Raw genomic sequence first — 25,829 nt, forward strand, 5'->3', positions numbered from 1 at the left:
GCCGCTCCGCGGCATGTGGGATCCTCCCAGACCGGGGCGCGGACCCGGTTCCCCTGCATCGGCAGGCGGACGCGCAACCACTGCGCCACCAGGGAAGCCCCTCCTTTTTTTTTTTAATCTCATGGATTATATCCATTTAAGGTCTGACAAAGCAGAAACTTCATGAAAGTCTGACAAAGCAGAAACTTCATGAGTGCAGGGACATATCTTGTCACTGTCATATTTCTTGCCACAGGATTATATAAGCCTTCTTTTATTGAATGTTTACTATGTGCTAGTCTTTGTCCTAAATGCTTTACAGGGATTTACACTTCTAAACCTCTCAAGAAAGCTAGGAGGAAGTAGTGGGGTTTTTTGAAGTATAATTGATTTACAATATTATATGTTTCAAGTGTACAACATAGTGATTCAATATTTTTAAAGATTATACTCCATTTAACGTTATTATAAAACAATAGCTATATTTTCCTGTGCTGTACAATATATTCTTGTTGCTTATCTATTTTATACATTGTAGTTTGTCTCTCTTAATCCCCTACCACTATGTTGCCCCTCCCCCTTCCTGCTCCTCACTAGTAACCTACTAGTTTGTTCTCTATATCTGTAGGTCTGTTTCTCTTTCGTTATATACATTCACTTGTTTTAGATTCCACATATAAGTGATAACATAGAGTATTTGTCTTTCTCTGTCTGACTTATTTCACTTAGCATAATACTCTCTAGGTCCATTCATCTTTTTGCAGTTGAATTTCATTCTTTTTTATGGCTAATATTGCATTGTATATATACACATACCACATCTTCTTTATCCATTCCTTTGTTGATGGACACTTAAGTTGCTTCCATATCTTGGCTATTATAAATAACCCTACTATGAACATTGGGATGCATGTATCTTTTCAAATTAGTGTTTTCATTTTCCTTGGATTATATATACCCAGCAGTGGAAATATGGTAGTTCTATTTTTAGTTTTCTGAGGAACCTCTATATTGTTTTCCATAGTGGATGCACCAATTTACATTTGAACAAACCTTCCCTTTTCTCCACATCCTCACCAAAATTTGTTATTTGTAGACTTTTTGGTCAAAATTCTGACAGGTGTGAGGTGATATCTCGTCGTGGTTTTGATTTGCATTTCTCGAATGATTAGCGATGTTGAGCATCTTTTCATGTGCCTGTTAGCCACCTGTATGTCTTCTTTGGAAAAATGTCTATTCAGATCTTCTGTTCATTTTTTTTATTGCATTGTTTGGTTTTTTGATATTGAGTTGTATGAGCTGTTTATATATTTTAGATATTAATCCCTTATCAGTCATATCATTTGCAAATATTTTCTCCCATTCAGTAGGTTGCCTTTTCATTTTGTTGATAGTTTCCTTTGCTGTGGAAAGATTTTAAGTTTAATTAAGTCCCATTTGTTTATTTTTGACTTTATTTCTTTTGCCTTAGGAGACATATCCAAAAAAAATTGCTATAACTTATGTAAAATCGCATCAAAAAGAATAAAATACCTAGAGATAAACTTAACCAAGGAGATGAAGACCTATACTCTAAAAACTGTAAAACACTGATGAAGGAATTTGAAAATGATACAAAAAAATGGAAAGATATATCATGTTCTTGGACTGGAAGAATTAGTATTGTTAGAATGACCATACTACCCAAAGCAATCTACAGATTTAATGCAATCTCTATCAAAATACCCAGGACATTTTCCCCAGAACTAGGACAAATAATCCTAAATTTATATGGAACCACAAAAGACCCTGAACTGCCAAAGCAATCTGGAGAAAGAAGAACAGAGCTGGAGGTATCACTCTCCCAGACTTCAAACTATACTACAAATCTACAGTAATCAAAACAGTATGGTACTAGCACAAAAACAGACACATAGATGGATGGAACAGAATAGAGTGCCCAGAAATAAACCCACACACTTACAGTCAATTAACCCACAACAAAGGAGGCAAGAATGTACAATGGAGAAAAGACAGTCTTTTCAATAAGTGGTGCTGGGAAAACTGGACAGCTCCATGTAAAAGAATGAAATTAGAACATTTCTTCACACCATACACAAAAATGAACTCAAAATGGATTGAAGACCTAAATATAAGATCTAAAACCATAAAACTCCTAGAAGATAACATAGGCAGAGGTGGTAGTATTATGATCACCATTTGAAGGAAGAGGACACATGCCCAGAAAGGCTAGCTTATTTGGCAAAGATTATATAGCTAGTAAATTATAGAAGCAAGATTAAAAGCCAGGTAGTTTGATACCAGTCCTTGCTCTACACCACCTCTAAGCCACTTCCAATAAATGAGTGTCAAATTAATAAATTAATACAAAATTTCAGAATAGGTTAACCTTTAAAAAGGAATATCAATGTAGACCTTAAAATGGAAAACAAACAAACAAACAAAAAACCCACTATATTTTAATATTCTTGATACTAACTTCTCTCTACTCAGCTCATGTTCAGTGGATGCATTCATTTATGTGCTCAGACTAATATAAGATAGAACAGTGTTGCCAAAGGAGTCTGGACTTGGAGTCAGGTTTGAATACTGGCTCTAATATATACATGTTTACTTCTTACATGATCTTGAACAGTTTCTTAACTTTTCCAAGTCTCAATTTTCTCATTCATAAAATGGGAATAAAAATAACTGTGACAAAAAAACTAAAAAGCTATCTTTTTAAAGAGAATTAAAAATAATGTATAAAAAGTACCTGACACAAAAGAAGATGTTAATATCACTCTTCCTTTTACCTCTTACTCTCTTTCCTTTTTCCCCTTCCCTTCTCGCATCCTATCTGCCATTAGCCACATGACTTTGTAAAGGTTACTCTTCCAGGATTTATTGCATCACCTATGAAACAATTGGAGTAGTTATCGCCAAGATCCTTTGACTCTATAATTCTATGATTCAGTGATTTAATACTTAGCTTTTCTTTGTATCACAACAGTACAACTTACTGAGAGGTGATTTTGAAATGAGGCTTCTCTGGTTAGTGTACTGATTAAATTCCTTTGTTTTTTCCAGACGATGCCATCACATACAACTTGGCTTAGCAGTATTTGAATTAAATAGGATGAAAACTTGGTTTACTATGTAAATAGTTTCACAGCAATAATATAGATTAACTGCATCCACTAGCAGTCACATATTTCAAAAGATTTACATCTCCCTTCCTTTCCTCTATGTAGGTACTACACAGGAAACCTGGAGGCTAAGTCAACAAATCATGAAACTCTAGGTTTAATTCACACAGCAACAAAAGGGCTAATAAGAGCTATCGAAGATGGTGGAATAGATTCTGTGATGGAATGGGAAGTGGATGAAGTGCTGAACTGGACAAACGCACTCAACTTTGATGAGTAAGTATATGTTGCTATTCTTGGGGAGCGAGGGCAGGCATCAGATATTTTTCTTTCTAATATTTCCTACTCCCATGTTGAATCTTCAAAAAAAACTTGAATGTTTATTATCTGTCTAGAAAGAAAATAAGAGGAAATGAGGGAGAAAGATAAAAAAGGGATGATCTAAAAGTAGAAAAAAGAAAAATAGATTTGGGTGTTCTTTATTAACAGACTTTATTCTTATGCCTTAGTCTAAGTCTGTCTTACTTTGGGATATAGAAACAAGGCTAAGAACATGAAATTAATAATAAAAAGAATTTCCTCAGCCTGTATTCACCAATCTTCCTGTGTGGGACATTAAAAAATTATAATTTTTCAGTGACATACTTCGGTCCTTGAAAAACATTTTTAGGCTATTTTGTGTGATGGAAATTTTAAAATACTTCATATAACCATCAGGGAAATGCAAATCAAAACCACAATAAGATCCTATTTCATACCCACAAAGATAGCTATAATTAAAAAGACATATGGTACCAGTGTTGGCAAGGATATGGAGAAATTGGAGCCCTTATATACTGCTAGTGGGAATGTACAATGGTATAGCCATTTTGGAAAACAATCCAGCAGTTCCTCAAATGGTTAAACACAGAGTTGCCATACAAGCCAGCATTTCTACTCCTCAGTATATACACAAGAGAAATGAAAACACATGTCCATAAAAACTTGTACATGAATATTCATAACATCATTATTCATAAAAACAAAGAATGAGAAACAATCTATTCATCAGCTGATGATTAAAATGTGATATATCCATACAATGGGGTATTATTTGGCAATAAAAAGAAATGCTGATCATGCTACAACACTGATGAACCTTCTTAGTAAAAGAAGCCAATAACAAAGGACCACATATTTTATGGCTCCATTTATATGAAATACCCAGAATAGGCAAATTATATAGAGACAGAAAGTAGATTAGTGGTTGCCTAGGGCTTAGAGATTTATGGGGATTGGGAAGTGATGGCTAAGGGGTATGAAGTTTCTTTTTGGAGTAATGATATGTCCTAAAATTGATTGTGGTGATGGATGCACAACTCTGTGACTACACTAAAAAGCCATTGAATTGTACACTTTAAATGGGCAAATTTTATGGAATGTTAATTATATCTCAATAAAGCTTTAAAAATATTCACTATTTACTCAGCTACAATAAAGAATGTGAATGCTGCATGGATGAAGAGGAAGGAAAAATAAAACAAAGATGGTGTAAGTAAAAAAAATAAGAAAAAGGAAGACATTTGGAAGAGGGAGATAAGAACATGAAATAGGAAAAATTAGGTTGACCACCATTGAAAAATAGACCAGAAAAAAGAGGCCATTAAAAATGAATATCTGCTTAAAAAAAAAAGAAGGCCAGAGGAGGCAGAGAAGAGAACAATGAGAAAAGGAAAGATAAGGGAAACAAAGAAAAAAGGGAAAGAATGACTAAGAAAAAAGGAAAATGAGAAAACAAGAATAGAAAAAAAGATAATTATGGGAAGAATATATTAAAATAAAAATAAAAAAGGAAAGATCAGAAGGAATAAAGAGCTACTCACCCATAGTAGATGTGCTAAAATATTTTTTAATAAATAGTGAAAAGATTTTATGACTCAGTAACCCCAATATCTTGTCCAGACCATAGTACTGGGATTCCTTATAGACAGTACATTTGTGGTTTCTGAGGCACTGAATAAATACAGATGGTAATAATGATGCAAGAAATGACATCCAAATGAAGGAGTCATAATGCTGTACTTTTTCCTTTCCTAAGAGGGTAAAGAAAGGAGAGAGAGGTAGGGGAGGTTCATTTTGAATGAGCTTATGAGTGCAGGATAGAGAATTCTCTCAGGCAAGCTTTTGAAATCCTGCTCTGCCTTTCACTTATACAGTTGGCTAATTCAGCAAAGGGCCAGCTAGCTTCAGTGAAAGATTACAAAATAATCCACACCCAGTATCCTATATTCTATCACTAGTGGAATACAAAAGAATAAAACAATTCAGTTCAAAGGGAAGAAATAAACGAGCATCTCAGTCTACACAAGACTTTCCCCACTATCATCCCCTAACACCCTTCTCTGGTAGGTGAAGAAGATTCCTAATGGCTTCCCTTCATGGAGAAAAGGATAAAAACAGAATAAACCAGGAAGACTTGAAGTGGTTTTTTGGTATCATATACTCTATATGTAGTGGGATAAATACATCTAGCTTTGATATGGTGAGACCTAAATAGATATTTCTCCAAAGAAGATATACAGATTGTCAACAAACACATGAAAGGATGCTCAACATCACTAATTATTAGAGAAATGCAAATCAAAACCACAATGAGGTATCACCTCACACCGGTCAGAATGGCCATCATCAAAAAATCTACAAACAATAAATGCTGGAAAGGGTGTGGAGAAAAGGGAATCCTCTTGCACTGCTGGTGGGAATGTAAATTGATACAGCCACTATGGAGAACAGTATGGAGGTTCCTTAAAAAACTGAAAATAGAACTACCATATGACCCAGCAATCCCAGAAGATGTGGTACAAATATACAATGGAATATTACTCAGCCATAAAAGAAATGAAATTGAATTATTTGTAGTGAGGTGGATGGACGTAGAGTCTGTCATACAGAGTGAAGTAAGTCAGAAAGAGAAAAACAGATACCGCATGCTAACACATATATATGGAATCTAAAAAAAAGGTTCCGATGAACCTAGGGGTAGGACAGAAATAAAGACACAGACATAGAGAATGGACTTGAGGATACGGGGAGGGGGAAGGGTAAACTGGGATGAAGTGAGAGAGTGGCATGGACATATATACACTACCAAATGTAAAATAGATAGCTAGTGGGAAGCAGCTGCATAGCACAGGGAGATCAGCTCGGTGCTTTGTGACCACGTAAGGGGGAGATAGGGAGGGTGGGAGGGAGGTGCAAGAGGGAGGGGATATGAGGATATATGTATATAGCTGATTCACTTTGTTATACAGCAGAAACTAACACAACATTGTAAAGCAATTGTACTCCAATAAAGATGTAAATAAATAAATAAAAATAAAATAAATTAAAAATGCAGATACCTCATGTTTCCAAATTATGTACAACCTCTATCAGTTCGTTCTCTGACTTGAGCATAATTTGGACCCACTTTGGCACCCACTTGAGCATAATTTGGCACCCACCTACTTGGAATTGTTAGAAAGCAAGTTTTTCTACTGATCTCTAGACAACAAAAATTTCAGATGGAATCCAGCATGATTATTTGGGAATATTTCAGTAATACTACTGACCACAGCCTACTGATTATCTCAGGCAAGACAAGAATTTGCAAAGACCTTCCCCTAGCTGAGAGCAGACATTAGGAGAGCACCTTCTTCCCAGTATATTTATGGTCTCCACAGTCTACTTTCCTCTTAGATCTTTGTAGTTGTCTAGATATTTGTAACTGGCTTTGTAATACCTTATTTGATGAGAATTTCAAAGTCATTTTTCCCTTCAGAAGAATTGGTAGCCACTAATTCCTTGGAGAGTATCCTTCAAAATCTATAAACAGTTTTTGATTGTTGGACCATTAGAATGACATACATGTGTTGAACACTGATATTGAGTGATACAAACCAGTTTCTTCCCAAAGGCTTTTGCGCTAGCCCCTTGTTATGACAGGTGGATGCTCTCCTGGGAAGAAACCATGTACAACTTCAGATGCACAGGGCAACAATATCAATTGAGTACAATATTATTATAATTTTGAAGAATGGATTGGATAGAGCCAACTTCACTCTTGGACTCAAGGACACTGATGAGTACTGTTGCAAATTCTGTAGTATCCAGAGATACATTGCTGCAGGTGCCTAGAACATAAAGCAATGCCTGCAACGCTGTTACTGAGTCACCTACAATGCCACATAGTGGCTACTCTGCCTACTGCTGGCATTCATCCTCATGCATTTTCAGGGGTGTATTCTCTAGCGAGATGGATGTTCCTCTTCCAGGATCTTCACATTTTTCAAACTGCAAGTGAAATTTAACATAACCCATTAAGTCATCAGCAGCTGGGATATCTTAAATAATTTCCTGATGTTCTATTAACCCTGTTGGTGAGAGCTCTCAGTGGGTAGTTTCTACGTCTGAAGCTGCCCCTTTGATTTCTAAGACAGGTAGTTATGTTGCCTCTCTGGATAGGGACTTTCCCCAGGCCATTAAGATGTTAAATTTATACTCCTGAGGGATCCATGGTAGAGTCCACATATACTTTACTCTGCTAGTATCTAAAAAGAAATTTCAAAAATTTCTTAGAAAGACAGATCAGCTTTATTATATAAACAGCATGATAAGGCTATAATCAGATTGTTGCTTCTATTTGTAAAGCTTTGATTTCTCATTGGCTACTGCTGTCATGTTCCTGATGAGAAGTTCTTTTTTTAACAATTGAATAAATTCATATCCTGATCTCAGGTAAAGCAGGGTCAGTGATCAACCTTAAATATGGCATAAGTTTTTGCCCCAGACTGTCAGGATTTAGCATACAATCGATCAAAGGTCCTTTATCTTGGTACCTTGAAGATGGAATGAAAATCTTTCAGTATATAAATCTAAGGAAGAGTTATTGACACCCACTATTCATAGTGCTCCTGAGCAACCACTGAAAGCACAGTCTGCCTAATTTAAGGTTAAGCCAGATTGAACTGTCAACTAAGAGGTCCTGGAAAGTGTTTAAACCACCAGCTGTTATCTTGCATCTTTTCATTTAACAGTGACCCAGCACTATCTCATTTAAGGCCACAGAATAAAGTTCTTGGAGCAACAAGAGGTAGAAGTAACAAGAACGAGCTGACTTAGACACAGTATTTTATTACAATTAAACACCATTGCATAATATATACCTTCTTATAACAAAAAATTCAGGAATACAAAGTTAACAAAAGTAAAAATAATTCAAATGAAAATCAGTGTTTCCTGAATTACATGACAATTCTAATCCTCCTCCTCCTTTCTCAGACAGCTTCCTTTTAGCACCTGCTGTGATCAACTCCTTACCTGATTTCTTGGGTACAGTTGTAAGAAAGAAGGCTTGGGAAAGGGGGATACAGAGACCAAAATGTGATGCAATAAGTCACAGGAAACCTGGGCCTTGGAGCTTTCTCTCATCTTCGTAGTTCATCATACTTGTCCTTCCCTATCTACCTCTTCTCAGGCTACATCTGTCTCCCTATTTCAGTCTCTGTTTAGGGAACTGAAGTGGCAACTGCATGTACCCTGCTTGAATATGATCTCATGTTTACTGGACACAGCAAAGACAGCACCATTTCTCTAATAAGATCATAAACCAAATAATTTAAATTTATACGTCAGAGACAGTAGGTCTGGCAATCCAGAACCAAGGAGGTTTTGTTGCTGTAGTTTTCCCATGACTTTTTTCCTCTCAGAGTTTTCCATTCGTACTTTTAATTTAGAAGTTAACTAACATCTTAGTTGTCACTCAGTTGAGGATATGATCTAGCAGGAATGCAACAGGATAAAATAAGGAGACGTGCTGGTGGGAGGCCAAAGGGCACCAACGTGGTAGATGGCGGGCACCATTTTTATACCTCCTCCAACTCCTTGTCCTATGGGTTGCCTTAGGTGCATGAGAGCTACTTGGAGGTGGGAAAGTCAAGAAATTAAACATTTGGACTAGTGAATTTGTCACCATTAATCTAAGATTTCATAGATAAAGTAGAATTTTAGAAGTAGTCTAAGTATGTACTAATGAATCAATTTATTACTTACTAATAAATCAATTTAATTTGGTGAATGTCTATGTAATGTGCTTAGGTACATTGCCAACTGGAAGGAAATTGCTACAAGCAACTCTTCAGCTAACTTCAAAAGTAGGTGATTTTTTTTTAGCAATAATGGGAAATTCTTATAAACAAAAACAATACTTTCCAGACATGTACACATTTCTAAGCACCTAACAAACACTTCAGCACTCTGCACAGTATATAGACATAAATAAATTTGCCAAGTCATTTTTGCCTTTATATATAAAATTGTTATTTGGGAATAGAAGGAAATTTTCTATTTTATTTAGAGTTGGATAAAATTTTTTTTTTAAATAATGAATCCTTTTAAAATGTTGCATATCATGTTTCAGTAATAATTTTTAATGAGCAAACTTCACTTGGCAAAATAAATGCTATTCCAGAAGTATCAATAATTCTAACATAGCCAAAGCCTAATTATAGTTTTCATATAATCTGAGTGCATGAGTTCTGTCCCACTGTCATCTGTGATTGGCAGTAAAACAAAGAGGTTATAATAATGGAGTGCTGATTCATAACTGCCTGGTTTTGACTTTGGGCTCTACTGTTTACTGTCTGTATGATCTTGGGCCAGTTACTTGGTCAGTTTCCTCATCTATAAAATGAAAATAACAATAGTACCTAGCTCATATATTGTTGTGAGGTAATAAGAGATAATATATGTAAAGAGCATAGAATAATAGTGCTTGGCACATAGTATGTACTCTATAAATGTTAGCTATTATTAGCTTGAACCTATCCACTTATTTACAACTCATTGCCACCACCACAGTCCAAGTTGCCATCATCCCTCCGCAGGCTTCTGCAACGGTCTCTAAACTTATACTCCTCCAGTCCATTCCCCACACAACAGATAGTGATCTACAAATTTAAATCAGCATAATTAAAACAAAACACTTATTTAACAAACTCTTCTTTAGCAATTACCATGTGGAAGTGCTGTCTTAGAGTGTTTTATAAAATTGATTCATTTGATCTTCAGAACAACCCAATGAGACAGGTTCTATTATCTACATTTTACAGACAAGCAAAGAGATGCCAAGTTACTTGCTCAAGGTCAGTTCCTGTGAGGGCCAGGATTTGAATGGAGACTAGGTAGCTCTAGAACCCATACTCTTAACGACGAATACCCCTGATGCCTCTTATAGTTTTCCACTGCACTTGGAATAAAACCCTAACTTTATCATGGCACTCTGGCTCTGGTCTAGCTTTCCACCCTTATCATGTCCCACTCTCTCCCCCTGGCTCACAACCCAGCATCACTGGCATCTAGCCTGGTCCTCAAACACACTCTGTGGTTTCCACTTCAGAGGTTTAATGCAGTTGATGGCCTTCTGGAGAACAGGTTTAGGCAACTGTCGTCACTTGAGGGCAGGAAGTTATTTGTTTTGTTTGCTACTGAGTTCCCAATGTGTAGAACATAGTAGAGTCTCAATGGCAGGAATTTTGTACTTGAAAGGAATGACAAGTACAAAAATGGAAGCAGATAATATAAATTACTGAGCTAAAAGAGATTATTGTGAAAAGGAAAGATATAGCATGGTAATTGGAAGGAGCATAAGAGCAAGTGAAAATTATTTTAAGTAATGGAGATCGCATCAAAACTGAAGGCAGTAGTAGGTGATATATTGAAGATGCTGGCATTGAAAAGAGGAGGGAATGTGTGCCACTTCTTCAAGAAGCACGAGGAAATCAAATCCAGAATTTGGAAACTTTAGCTCTAGGGAGAGAAAAGGCTTCTCTTCGTTTGTGAATAAAGAACTGTTAGCTAATAGTTAATTGTGGAGTGCTAACTAAATGCCAAGTTCTTTACATGCACCATCACACTTAGTTCTCACAAAAATATGCTGAGGCATGTGCTATTATTATCCTCATCTATCCCCTTTATAGAAGAGGACATTGAGACAAAGGTTAAATAACTTGCTTCAAATTACAGAGCTAGCAAAAAAAAAAAAAAAAATTACAGAGCTAGCTAGTAGTAGGTCAAACCTCAAACCCAGATCCTACAGAGCCTTTTGTAAAGATGGACAATAAAATATGGTAGTGAAAAGTAGGATGATCTCAGAAATTTGGGACATTTATTGTTTCGGTTAAATAGGATATAAAGATATCTTCTCTAAGAGTGGTGAGAAGGAATGTGGAATAGACCTTACTTGGAATGCAGTAGCATATTGAATAAGTCTATATCCTGTCATATCGTGCATCTTTCTAAATATTTGTCATTCCTCTCTAGGTTTCAGGTTTGAGCAAGCACAGGAAAAAAAATATGACTATAAAGATATATTGGAAGAGGAAATGGGAACACAAGAAGATACTTCATTTGACAATATTTATGAAGGACCAACTTTCACTAGACTAAGGCCTGATTCCACTTATGGAATATAAGTAGAACTATATAAAAATATAAACTATAATTTCTTTTCTGAGCTTTAACCCTTCAAGCCCTGATTCCATCAGAGATAGTTTATTCTGGCTGGAATGACTTGTATATTCTTGGCACAGAATCTAGCCCAATTAAAAGTAAGGAGGATTAAACAGAAATAGAACATCAGACTGAATACAGTAGCCATGGAAAATATAGAAATTATTCCCAGTATTCTGCGAAACCGTAGTATTCTAACAATCACACTTAAATAAAAATATTATACTTAGGTGCAAAAAAACCCCTCAGTCTGATTGTTTTTCTTCTTTATTTGAAGCATTCTTTATTTGTGCATTTCTATCAGGCAGAGCCCTTTCTCCATTAAAAAAAGAAAAAGGGCAGTGTAGCAAGTTCTCCTTTTATTAGAATGCAAAAGCCTTACTAGAATCCCCAGTGCCATTCAGCTTAGGCATCTTTGAACAAAACTGGGTTACAGGGGCACCATTAACTAAAGGAACCAGAAAAGCAAAAATCTGTCTCTTAGCTTCCACAGTGGGAAGAATAGAAAACTGGAGATGACTGTTAGGTCAAGGAACAAAGCCTACCATACCCTCCAAGTCTGAATTACTGTACCTTCCCATAAAAACCCTCTACTACTAACCATCATCACACTTATCACACTGTAACTGTCTACAGTCCTAACAGACCAGAGGCTTATACTCCCAAGCATAAAAAAATCAGCAGAGACCTAATGTATATTTAAGAAAAAAAATCAGATTTATTCATATAATTTACATATACATTCACCTATTGTAAGTACTCAGTTTGACAAATATATATATATAGTTATGCAGTTTTCACCACAATCAAGGTATCATGCATTTCCATCACCCCCAAACTGTACATCTTTGCAGTCAATCCACCCACCCCACGCCATTCCCCTGGGACTGATCTTTCACTCACTACAATTCTGCCTTTTCTAAAATGTCACATAAATGGAATGATACTATATGTAATCTTTCTTGGTCTTGCTTCTTTAGAATTATGTTTTTGAAATTCACTCTTGTTGTTGCATATTTCCGTAGTTCATTCCTTTTTTAATGACTGATGTTCCATTACATGGCTATACCACAATTTCTTTAAACATTCAGCAGGTTGATGGACAATTGATTTTTTCCAGCTTGGGATCATTGTGGATAAAGCTGCTATGAACATTCATGTACAAGTCTTTATAGGGATACGTATTTTCATTTCTCTTGGGAAATAAGTCAGAGTGGAATTGCTGGGGTAAGCAATAACTATATGTTTAAACATCTATCTATATCTGTCTATTTATTTATTGAACTATACTTGCTTTATGTTTCAGGTGTACATCAAAGTGATTCAGATATAGATATATAGATATATATATATATATATATATTCAGATCTTTTTCCATTATAGTTTATTATAAGATGTTGAATATAGTTCCCTGTGCTATACAGTAGGTCCCTGTTGTGTATTTTATATGTAGTAGTGTGTATCTGTTAATCCCAAATTCCTAATTTATCCCTCCCGCTTCCCCTTTGGTAAATAAATAAATTTGTTTTCTTAGTCTGCGTCTCTTTCTGTTTTGGAAATAATTTCATCTGTGTCATTTTAAAATTCACATATAAGTGATATCATATAATATTTCTTTGACTTATTTCACTTACTATGATAATCTCTAGGTCCATCCATGTTGCCACAAATGGCATTATTTCGTTCTTTTTTATGGCTAGTATTCCACTGTATATATGTATCACATCTTCTTTATCCATTCCTCTGTTGATGGACATTTAGGTTGCTTCCATGTCTTGGCTATTGAAAACAGTGCTGCAATGAACAATGGGGTGCATGTATCCTTTCAAACCATGGTTTTCTTCAGATATATGCCCAGCAGTGGGATTGCTGGGTCATATGGTAGCTCTATAATAAGTTTTTTAAGGAACCTCCATACTGTTCTCCATAGTGGCTGTACCAGTTTACATTCCCACCAATGGTGTAGGAGGGCTCCCTTTTCTCCACACCCTCGTCAGCATTTGTTTTTTTGTTTTTGTTTTTGTTTTTTTGGCTGTACACGGGCCTCTCACTGTTGTGGCCTCTCCTGTCGCGGAGCACAGGCTCCGGACGCGCAGGCTCAGCGGCCATGGCTCACGGGCCCAGCCGCTCCGCGGCATGTGGGATCTTCCCAGACCTGGGCAGGAACCCGTGTCCCCTGCATCGGCAGGCGGACTCTCAACCACTGCGCCACCAGGGAAGCCCAGCATTTGTTATTTGTAGACTTTTTGATGATGGCCATTCTGACTAGTATGAAGTGATACCTATTTGATTTTGATTTGCATTTCTCTAATAATTAGCAATGTTGAGCATCTTTTCATGTGCCTGTTGGCCATCCTTATGTCTTCTTTGGAGAAATGTCTATGTAGGTCTTCTGCCCATTTTTTGATTGGGTTATTTTTTTGATATTGAGCTGTATAAGTTGTTTATATATTTTGGAAAATGGGGTGCATGTATCCTTTCAAACCATGGTTTTCTTCAGATATATGCCCAGCAGTGGGATTGCTGGGTCATATGGTAGCTCTATAATAAGTTTTTTAAGGAACCTCCATACTGTTCTCCATAGTGGCTGTACCAGTTTACATTTATTTTTTTGATATTGAGCTGTATAAGTTGTTTATATATTTTGGAAATTCTTTGTCAGTTACATTGTTTGCAATTATCTTCTCCCACTCTGTAGGTTGTCTTTTCATTTTGGTTAGGATTTCCTTTGCTGTGCAAAAGCTTTTAAGTTTAATTGGGTCTCATTTATTTACTTTTGCTTTGTTTCCATTACTCTAGGAGACGGATCCAAAAAAATATTGCTGCAATTTATAGCAGAGTGTTCTGCTTATGTTTTCTTCTAGGAGTTTTATATTATCTGGTCTTACATTTAGGTTTTTAATCCAGTTTGAGTTTACTTTTATATTTGGTGTTAGAGACTGTTCTAATTTCATTCCTTCACATGTAGCTGTCCAGTTTTCCCAGCACCAGTTATCGAAGAGACTGCCTTTTCTCCGCTGTATATTCTTGCCTCCTTTGTTGTAGATTAATTGACCATATGTGCCTGGGTTTATTTCTGGGCTTTCTATCATGTTCCATTGATCTACATTTCTGTTTTTGTGCCAGTACCATACTGTTTTGATTACTGTAGATTTGTAGTATAGTCTGAAGTCAGGGAGCCTGATTCCTCCAGCTCTGTTCTCAAGATTATTTTGGCTATTTGTGGTCTTCTGTGTTTTCATACAACTTTAAAGAATTTTTGGTCCAGTACTGTGAAAAATGCCATTGGTAATTCAGTAGAGATTGCACTGACTCTGTAGATTGCCTTGGATAATATGGTCATTTTAGCAAATATTTATAAGAATATGTTTTTCTAAAGTGGCTGTACCATTTTGCATTTCCACCAGCAATGAACTTAAGTAGCTCCTCTTGGTTTCTGTCACATGTTTTAATTCTAGGGAAGGTATAGTGAACAGCATCTCATTGTGATTTTAGTTTGCATTTCCTAAATGACTTATGATATTGAAGATCTTTAACATGCTTATCTGCCACTTGGTATCTTCTTTGGTGAAGTGTCTATTCAAATATTTTGCCAATTCTAAATTGTTTATTTCATATTGTGTTAAAAGATTTTTTAATATGGTCTAAAACCAATTTATCAGATACTGTTTTGCCAATCTGTGGGTGGTGTTTTTTCTTTAAAGATGTCTTTTGAGGAGAAAAAGTATTTAATTTTAATAGAGTCCAAGTTACCATTTTTTCTTTAATTTAATTTTTATTTTATGTTGGGGTATAGTTGATTTACAATGTTGTGTTAGTTTCAGGTTTACATCAAAGTGGTTCAGTTATAAATATACATATATCCATTCTTTTTCAGATTCTTTTCCCGTATAGGTTATTACAGAATATTGAGTAGACTTACCGGTACTATACAGTAGGGCCTTGTTGATTGTCTATTTTATATATAGTAGTGTGTATATGTTAATCCCAAATTCCTAATTTATCCCTCCCTCCCACCTATCCCCTTTGGTAACCAAAAGTCTGTTTTCAATGTCTGTGAGTCTGCTTGTTTCATAGATAGGTTCATTTGTGTCATATTTTAGATTCCACATATAAGTGATATCATATGGTATTTGTCTTTCTCTTTCTTAGTTCACTTAGTATGATAACCTCTATTTGCATCCATGTTGCTGCAAATGGCATTATTTTGTTCTTTTTTTATGGCTGAGTAGTATTCCATTGTATATATGTACCACAACTTCTTTGCCCATTCATCTGTCGATGGACATTTAGGTTGTTTCCATGTCTTGGCTCTTGTGAATTGTGCTGCTATGAACATAGGGGTACATGTATCTTTTTGAATTATAGTTTTGTCTGGATATATGCCCAGGAGTGGGATTGCTGGATCATGTGGTAATTCTATTTTTAGTTTTCTGAGGAACCTCCATACTGTTTTCCATAGTGGCTGTACCAACTTACATTCTCACCAACAGTGTAGGAGGGTTCCCTTTTCTCCACACCCTCTCCAGCATTTGTTATTTGTAGACTTTTTAACAACAGACATTCTGACCAATGTGAGGTGGTACCTCATTGTGGTTTTAATTTGCATTTCTCTAATAATTAGCGATGTTGAGCATCTTTTCATGTACCTATTGGCCATCTGTATAAAACATCAACAATATTTCTTGATACCCAGATTAAAGTGTCCAGACTATGTCCAAGATGGAGTTGCTTATGCTAAGCTCCATGTTAGTAAACCAAAACTTAAATTTCTGTGCTCAGCTCTCCCAGAAGAGGTAGGCCTAGGCCAACCAATCAGCACTTTCCTGCTCTGCAAAAATTACCTAACCTGGCTCCAAGGCTTCCCTTTGCTCCACATAAGGGAAGTAACTGTTCTAACCAACTGACAATGCCCAGTATAACTTCCTTGTTCCAGACCACTTTGGTCTATGAAACCCCCTCACTTTGTACAACACTTCATACATTTGGTCATGATGTATTATCTCTTTTATATTGGTGGAATTGACTTGTTAATATTGGTAAGGACTTTTGCATCTATTCATGAACGATATTGGTCTTCAGTTTTGTTTTGTTTTATTCTTCCTGTAATTCTTGTATTTTTGACTTAAGGGTAATACTGGCCTCATAAAACGGGCTCTTCCAATATCAGGAAGAGTTTGTGCAGCAATGGTATGCCTTCCTTAGAAGTAGAAGGCATTGACTCATCAGGATTATTTTCATTGTTCTTTTGGCCATTTTATGCCATGAATATGTTTGAGATGTCTATGAAATCCACTTGTCCATGTTGCTTTACACTGCAATAATTCAACACAATGTGAGGGCCAAGATGGTGGAGTACGAAGACTCTGAACTCACCTCCTCCCATGGAAACACCAAAATGATAACTACTTACAGAGCAACTATCTATGAGAATGACCTGAAGACTAGCAGAAAAGATTTTCCATTAAAGGAGCCATAAAACAGGTAGGAAGGGTGGACATGGTATAGTCAGGACCCACAACCCCGGGTCAGCGACCCACAAATGGGAGGAATATCAGTATCACAGAGGTACTCCCCAAGGAGTGAGGGGTCCAAGCCCCACATCAGGCTCCCCAGCCTGGGGATTCTGCACTGAGAAGATGAGCCCCCAGAGTGTCTGGCTTTGAAAATTAGCAGGACTTACATTAGGGAGAGCCAGAAGGCTATAGGAAACAGACTCCATTCTTAAAGGGTGCATGCAACATCTCACATGCTCTGAGTCCCAGTGCAGAGGCAGTAGTTTGAAAGGAGCCTGGGTCAGACCCACTTACTGATCTTAGAGAACCTCCCAGAGAGGCAAGAAGCAATCAGGACTCCCCCTGGGGATGGAGGCATCAGCCATTTTGTGGAGCTTAATCTAGCACTGGTAACACCAGTGCCATTCTGGAATCCTCCCTCTAGCCTATTAGTGCTGGGGACCTGGCCCTGTCCACCAGCAGGCTGGCACTAACCCTGAGGCCTCAGCTGTACAGACAGCCATGTGGAGACCTGGCCTCACTCACCAGTGGGACAGCACCAATCCCGAATGCCCCTGAGTCACACAGACAACCATATAGGAAGCCTACCCCACCTTCTGGTGGGCCCACAGCCACTGTACAAGACATGGTCTTGCAGCCAGCAGGGTTGGAGCCAGCCACGTCACAACAGAAGCGCACAGGCAGCCCACGTAGGGGGTACACTAGAACATATAGCTCTGTTAACCAGAGAGGAGTGTGCTGCTGCACCCCACAGGATGTTTCCTAAATAAGGCCACTTCACCAAGATTGGGAAAGGTAACCAACCTACCTAGTACATAGAAATAAACACAGAGAATTGGGCAAAATGAGGACAGAAATTTATGTTCCAAACAATGGAATAAGACAAAACATCAGAAAAAGAACTAAACAAAGTAGAGATAAGGAATCTACCAGATAAAGAGTTCAAAGTATAGATCATAAAGGTGCTCAATGAACTCTGGAGAAGAATGGAGAACACCATGACCATTTAAACAAACAGTTCGAAAATATAAAGAAGAACCAAAAAAAGTTGATGAATAAGATAACTGAAATAAAAAATATACTAGAAGAAATCAATAGTAGATTAGATAATACAGAGGAATGGATCACCAATCTGGAAGACATGGTAGTGGAAATTCCCAAGCTGAACACAGAAATGAAAAAAGAATTTAAAAAAATGAGGATAGTTTACAAGACCTCTAAGACAACATAAAGCATACACATTTGCATTACAGAGGTCCTAGAAGAAGAGAGAAAGGGGCAGAGAACTTATTTGAGAAATAATTGCTGAGAAATTCCCTAACGAGGGGAAAGAAAGAGACATTCAAGTCCAGGATGCACAGAGAGTTCCAAACGAGATCATCCAAAGATGTCCACACAAAGACACATTATAATTAAAATTGCAAAGGGAGTTCCCTGGTGGCATAGAGTTAGGATCCCGGGCTTTCACTGCTGTGGCCTGGGTTCCAGCCTTGGTTGGGAAACTGAGAACCAACAGCTGCACAGCATGGCCAAAAGAAAAAAAAAAAAAAAAAGTAAAATTGCAAAAATTAAAGATAAAGAGAATCTTAGAAGTAGCAAGAGAAAAGCAATTAGTAACATACAAAGAAACCCCCATAAGGCTATCAGGTGAATTTTCAGCAACAATTTTGTAGGCCAGAAGGGAGTGTAATGATATATTCAAAGTAATGAAAGGAAAAAGCTTACAACCAAGAATACTCTAGCTGGCATGGCTATCGTTCAGATTTAAAGGGGAGATAAAGAGTTTCAAAGACAAGCAAAAGCTAAAATGGTTCAGCACCACTAAACTAGCTTTATAAGAAATGTTATAGGGAATTCCCTGCCGGTCCAGTGGTTAGGGCTCTGTGCTTCCACTGCAGGGGGCATGAGTTCGATCTCTGGTCGGCAAACTAAGATTCCGCGTGCCACGTGGCATGGCCAGAAAAAACAAAAGAAATGTTATAGGGACTTCTCTAAGCAGAAAAGGAAAGTCCACAGCTATAAAAAGGAAAATTATGAAAAGAAAAATCTCACTGGTAAAGGGAAACACACAGTAAAGGTAGTAGTTCAACCACTTATAAAACTAGTATAAAGGTTAAAAGACAAAAGTAGTAAACCATTTATATACACAATAAATAAAGAAATACACAACACAAAAAGATGTAAAATATGATGTCAAAGACATTAAACATTAGGATAGGGGAGTAAAAATGTAGACTGGTTAGAATGCATTTGAATTTAAGAGATCAACTAAAATGATTATGTAACTTATACCGTGTTATATGTGAGCTTCATGGTAACCACAAACCAGAAACCAATAATAGACACACAAGAAAGAGAAAGGAATCTAAACATAAAACTAAAGATAGCCATCAAATCACAAGGAAAGAGTGCAAAAGAAGAAAGGAACAAAAAAAGAACCACGAAAACAACCAGAGAACAATTAACAAAATGACAATAAATACATGTCTATCACTAATTATTTTAAATGTAAATGGACTAAATGCTCCAATCAAAAGACACAAAGTAGCTGAATGGATAGAAAAACAAGACCCACATATATGCTGCCTAAAGGAGATTCACTTCAGATCTAAAGACACACACAGACTGAGTGATGGGATGGAAAAAAGTATTCCATGCAAATGGAAATCAAAAGAAAAACAGGACAGCAATATTTGTATCACAGAAAATAGATTTAAAAACAAGTACTGTAACAAGAGACAAAGAAGGACGTTACTTAATGATATAGGAATCCATCCAAAAAGAAGATAAAACAATTGTAAATATAGATGCACCCAACATAGGAACACTTAAACATATAAAGAAAATAATAATAGACATAAAGGGAGAAACTGACAGTAACATAGTATTAGTAGGGACTTTAAAACCCCATTTACATCAATGGATGGATCATCCGACAAAATCAATACAGAAAAAGACTGGCCTTAAATGACACATTAGACCAGATGAACTTAATAGATACATTAAGTACATTCATCAAAAGTAGCTGAATATACATTTTTTGTCAAGGCATGTGGAACATCCTCCAGGATAGATCACATGCTAGGCCACAAAACAAGTTTCAATAAATTTAAGAAGACTGAAATCATATCAAGTATCTTTTCTGACCACATGGTATGACACTAGAAATCAACCTACGAGAAAAAAAACCTGCAAAAAACACAAAGATGGGGAGGCTAAACAACATGCTACGAAACAACCAGTGTGTCATTAAATAAATCAAAGAGGAAATTAAAAACTACCCAAAGACGAATGAAAATAGAAACACAATGATCCAAAATCTATGGGACACAGCAAAAGCAGATCTAAGAGGGAAGTTTATAGCAATACAATCCTACCTCAGGAAACAAGAATTATCTCAAATAAACAACCTAAAGTTAGACCTAAAAGAACTAGAAAAAGAAGAACAAACAAAACCCAGAGTTAGTAGGAGAGAAATCATAAAAATCAGAGCAGAAATAAATGAAAGAGACTAAAAAAAAATAGAAAAGGTTAATGAAACTAAGAGGTGGTTCTTTGAAAGATAAACAAAATTGATAAAACATTTAGTCAGAATCATCACGAAAAAGAGAAGGCCCAAATAAATGAAATCAGAAATTAAAGAAGAGAAGTTACAATCAACACCACAGGAATACAAAGGATCATAAGAGATTACTATGAACAATTATATGCCAATAATATGGACAACCGAGAGGAAATGGGCAAATTCCTAGAAATGTAGAATTTCCCATGACTGAATCAGGAAGAAATAGAAAATATGAACAATCCAAACACCCATAATGAAATTGAATCAATACTTTTAAAAAATCTCCCAACAAACAAAAGTCCAGGACCAGATGACTTCACAGGTAAATTCTGCCAAACATTTAAATAAAAGTTAACACCTGTTCTTCTCAAACTATTCCAAAAAATTGAAGAGGAAGGAACGCTTCTAAACTTATTCTTTAAGACCAGCATCACCCAGATATCAAAACCAGACAGACACCACAAAAAAAGAAAATTACAGGCCATTATTACTGACGAAAACAGATGCAAAAGTCCTCAACACAATATTACTAAGTGGAATTTAACCATACATTAAAAGGATCATATACCATGAAGTGGGATTTATCCAAGGGATGCAAGGATAATTCAACACCCACAAATCAATGAAATACACCACATTAACAAATTGAAGGATAAAAATCACATGATCATCTCAATAGATGCAGAAAAGAACTTTTGACAAAGCTCAACATCCATTTGTGATAAAACCCCTCAACATAGTGGAATAGAGGGAACATACTTCAACATAATAAAGGCCATATACAACAAACCTACAGCCAACATAATACTCAATGGTGAAAAGATGAAAGCGTTCCCTCTAAGATCAGGAACAAGACAAGGATGCTCGATCTCACCATTTTTATTCAACATAGTATTGGAAGTCCTAGCCATAGCAATCACATGAGAAAAATAAAAGGAATCCAAATTGGAAAGGAAAAGTAAAACTGTCACTGTTTGCAGATGACATGATACTAGATATAAAAAATCCTAAAGATGCCATCAAAAACCTATGAGAATTAATAAAGGAATTCAGTAAAGTTGCAGGACACAAGATAAATATGCAAAAATCTGTTTCGTTGCTATACGCTAACAACAAACTCTCAGAAAGAAAAATTAAGGAAACAATTCCATCAAAAAGAATAAAATACCTAGGAAAAAAATCTAAACAAGGAGGTAAAAGACCTGTACTCAGAAAACTATATGACATTAATGAAAGAAACTGAGATGACACAAATAGAAAGACATACTGTGCTCGTAGATTGGGAGAATTGATATTATTAAAATAACCATACCACCAGAGGCAATCTACAGATTCAATGCAATCCCTATCAAAATACCAATGGCATTTTTCACAGAACCCAAACAAATAATTCTATAAATTGTATGGAAACACAGAAGATCCAGAATAGCCAAAGCAATTTTGGGAAAGAAGAACAAAGCTGGAGGTATCATGCTTGCTGACTGCAAACAATACTGCAAACCTACGGTAATCAAAACAGTATGGTACTGGCATAAAAATAGGCTGATCAATGGAACAGAATAGAGAGATCAGTAATAAACCCACACACTTATGGTCAATTAATGTACAACAAAGGATGCAAAAATACACAATGGGAAAAGACAGCCTCTTCAATAAATGGTGTTGAGAAAACTGGACAGCTACATGCAAAACAATCAAACTGGACTACTTTTCTACACCATATACAAAAGTAAATTCAAACTGGATTAAGGGGCTTCCCTGGTGGCGCAGTGGTTGCACGTCCGCCTGCCGATGCAGGGGAACCAGGTTTGCCCCGGTCTGGGAGGATCCCACGTGCCGTGGAGCGGCTGGGGCCGTGAGCCATGGACGCTGAGCCTGTGCTCCGCAACGGGAGAGGCCACAGCAGAGGGAGGCCCGCATACCACAAAAAAAAAAAAAAAAAAAAAAAACTGGATTAAGAACTGAAGTCATAAAACTCCAAGAAGGAAACAAAGGCAGTATGGTCTTTGACACTGATGTTAGCATTATTTTTTTGGATCTGTCTCCTCAGGCAAGGGAAACCAAAGCAAAAATAAACAAATGGGATTACATTAAACTAGCTTTTGCACAGTGAAGAAAGCTATCAACAAAATGAAAAGGCAGTCTACTAAACAGAAGACATTTGCAAAGGATAGATTCAAAATATATACAACTAAACGTCAAAAAACCCAAACAACCCAATTAAAATATAGAGGTCCTGAATAGATATTTTTTCCAAAGAAGACACACAGAAGGCCAACAGACACATGAAGAGATACTTAACATCACCAATCATCAAGGAAATGCATATCAAAACCAAAACGAGATATCACCTTACACCTGTCAGAATGGCCATTGTTAAAAAGACAACAAATAACAAGTGTTGATGAGGATGTGAGGAAAAGGGGACCCTGGTGCACTGTTTTAAATTGGTGCAGCCACTATGAAAAATAATTAGGGAGGGTTCTCAAAAAATTAAAAATAGAACTGACAGATGACCCAGCAATTTCACTTTTGGGTATTTACCTCCTCAAAAAAAACAAAAAAACTAATTTAAAAAGATATATGCACCCCAATGTTCATAGCAGCATTATTTACAATAGCGAAGATATGAAAGCAACCTAAGTGTCAATCAATAGATGAATGGATAAAAACGATGTGGTATATATATAGAATGGAATATTACTCAGCCTTTAAAAAAAAGGATGAAATATTACCACTTGCAGTGACATAGATGAACCTAGAGGGTAGAGTAAGTATAGTTAAGTGAAATAATTCAGAGAAAGACAAATATCATATGATCTCACTTACATGTGGATTCTAAAAAAACAAGACAAACAAAACAAAATGAAAGCAGACACAGATGCAGAGAACAAACAGAGGTTGTTGTCAGAGGCGAGAAGGTGCAGGGGGCAAAATGCGTGAAGGGGAGTAAGAGGTACAAACCTCCAGTTATAAAACAAATAAGCCTGGGGGATATAATATACAGCACAAGGAATATGGTCAATAATACTGTAATAACTTTGTACAGGGACAGATAGCTACTAGACTTATCAAGGTGATTTCATAATGTATGCAAATGTCAAATCACCATGGAGTATACCTGAAACCAACATAATATTATACATCAACTATATTTCAATTAAAAAAATAAAGTAAAAAAACCCCACCAAATCTGCAACCAGCTGAGTGATTACCATTTTCTCTCTTAAAATTCTTCCAACTCTTTACAGTCAGGGATATTTTTTAAAAATTGCTTAAGCAATAAGAAATACTAAATATTTACAAAGAATTATAAGTCTATAGTGAATATTCAAATACTAGGGAACATTTTGGGGTGGTTTTCAAATAACCTAACATTAAGTAAGGCAGAACGAGGTTTTCAAAATTGTCAACTGAAGGACATATTTCCCCCGTAAAACTCGTTATTTCTTGCAATACCACTCACTGGATTTGTAAAAAGTATACAATGTTTTCTCCTGCAGGAATGACTCTTCCACGTGCATTAAGATGGCTACTATTAAAAAAACAAAACAGAAAATAACAGGTGTCCGTGAGGATGTGGAAAAATCAGAACCCTTGTGCACTGTTTGTGGGAATGTAAAACACTGTAGCCACTATGGACAACAGCATGGTGTTTCCGTCAAAAAATTCAAAATAGAATTACCATATGATCCAGTGATTCCACTTCTGGGTACATACCCAAAAGAATTAAAAACTGAGTCCTGAAGACATATCTGTTCACCCATGCTCAACAGCAGCATTATTCATAATAGCTAAAAGGGGAAAGCATGTTTATAAATGGATAAACAAAAATGTGGCCTATACATACCATGGGATATTATTCCATCTTTAAAAAGAAGGAAATTCTGATATACAGCAACTGGGATGAACCTTATTAAGGACATTATGCTAGTGAAATAAGCCAGTCACAAAAAGACAAATGCTTATAGTAGGAAGCTAGAGCAGTCAAATTCAGAGAGACAGAAAATAGAATAGTGGTTGCCAAGGGCTGGGTGGAAGGGAGAATGGGGAGTTGTGGAATGGGTACAGAACTTCAGTTTTGCAAGGTCAAAAGAGTGCTGGAGATTGGCTGTACTACAGTGTGAATGTACTTATATCACTACTGAACTGTACACTTAAAAAAAATGGTCAAGATGGTAAATCTTATGTTATGTGTATTTTACCACAATTTTAAAAAATAGCAAATCACGTTAATAGTAGACCAGCTATGAACACACACTTATAGCAAGGCAAGATCTACAAGCCAAATCATGACCATTTCTCTTCTGGTTTGGAAATGTGTATTGATCTTAAACTTCAACACTATATGTCAATGTTTCATGTTCTCACAATGTCCTCAGACATTGTCAAGTGAGTGGGGAAGCAAAATTACCCCCTGAGAACCACTGCTTTAGAATCATACATTGTACATTAGTGTAAAAGTATATATATTTTTACATATTGTTGTACATTAAAAAAATTATGCATGTTGTACATTATGGGCAAAGTAAGGGAATTTTCAGGGAATAATTTTCATTAGATTTTCATCTTACTCACCAAATTCTGAACCTAATCTCTGTGAAAACTTTGTACTGTATTTATGCAAAATTCACTTTTTCAGAAACTGGACAAAAAAGCCTGAAACTCTAAAGACTGAAGTTATTGATTTTTAAAAAACAGTAAATATGTGGAATGCAAGCTTCAAATTTAGAATATTAGGATCTTTGTATCTGTCATTTCCAGTATATCTTTTTTAGACTCTAGAAATGTCGACCAGATCACTCTCTAGGTCCCCCCCAAAAAGAACATTCATTTGGCTTTTTGTCACAGGGTAATCAAGAAAAACTACTAGATTATTTAGAGTGAGATGCACCATACTGGTCTGGTCCTGTGTAGCAGGCTTCTCAATCCACACTGCATTGTAAATTGCTGTATACCCAGCACCATGCTTGGCGCACAGAATACTCAAATATTTGAATAAAATGAATGAGTCTTAGCATACATTTTCTTTAAGATTTATTTTAAAACAGGTAACAGTGTAATAAAAAAATACGTTCAATAGTACTAAAAAAAATCTACATGAAATATATAAT

At 36.2% G+C, this 25,829-nt stretch overlaps 1 protein-coding gene across 1 annotated transcript in view; it reads left to right on the forward strand.

The window, feature by feature from the left end:
* C16H11orf65 (chromosome 16 C11orf65 homolog) overlaps window positions 1-11,596 on the forward strand; it is a 121,027-nt gene extending 109,431 nt beyond the window's left edge. The window contains exons 7-9 of the mRNA XM_024117383.2: window positions 3,213-3,383; window positions 9,222-9,277; window positions 11,445-11,596. Of these exons, the coding sequence (XP_023973151.1) occupies window positions 3,213-3,383; window positions 9,222-9,277; window positions 11,445-11,596 (379 nt within the window). The remainder of the gene's footprint in view (window positions 1-3,212; window positions 3,384-9,221; window positions 9,278-11,444) is intronic.
* The last annotated feature ends 14,233 nt before the right edge of the window (window positions 11,597-25,829 follow it).

The sequence above is a fragment of the Physeter macrocephalus genome, chromosome 16 (genome assembly GCF_002837175.3).
Source record: "Physeter macrocephalus isolate SW-GA chromosome 16, ASM283717v5, whole genome shotgun sequence".
Lineage (NCBI taxonomy): Eukaryota > Metazoa > Chordata > Mammalia > Artiodactyla > Physeteridae > Physeter > Physeter macrocephalus.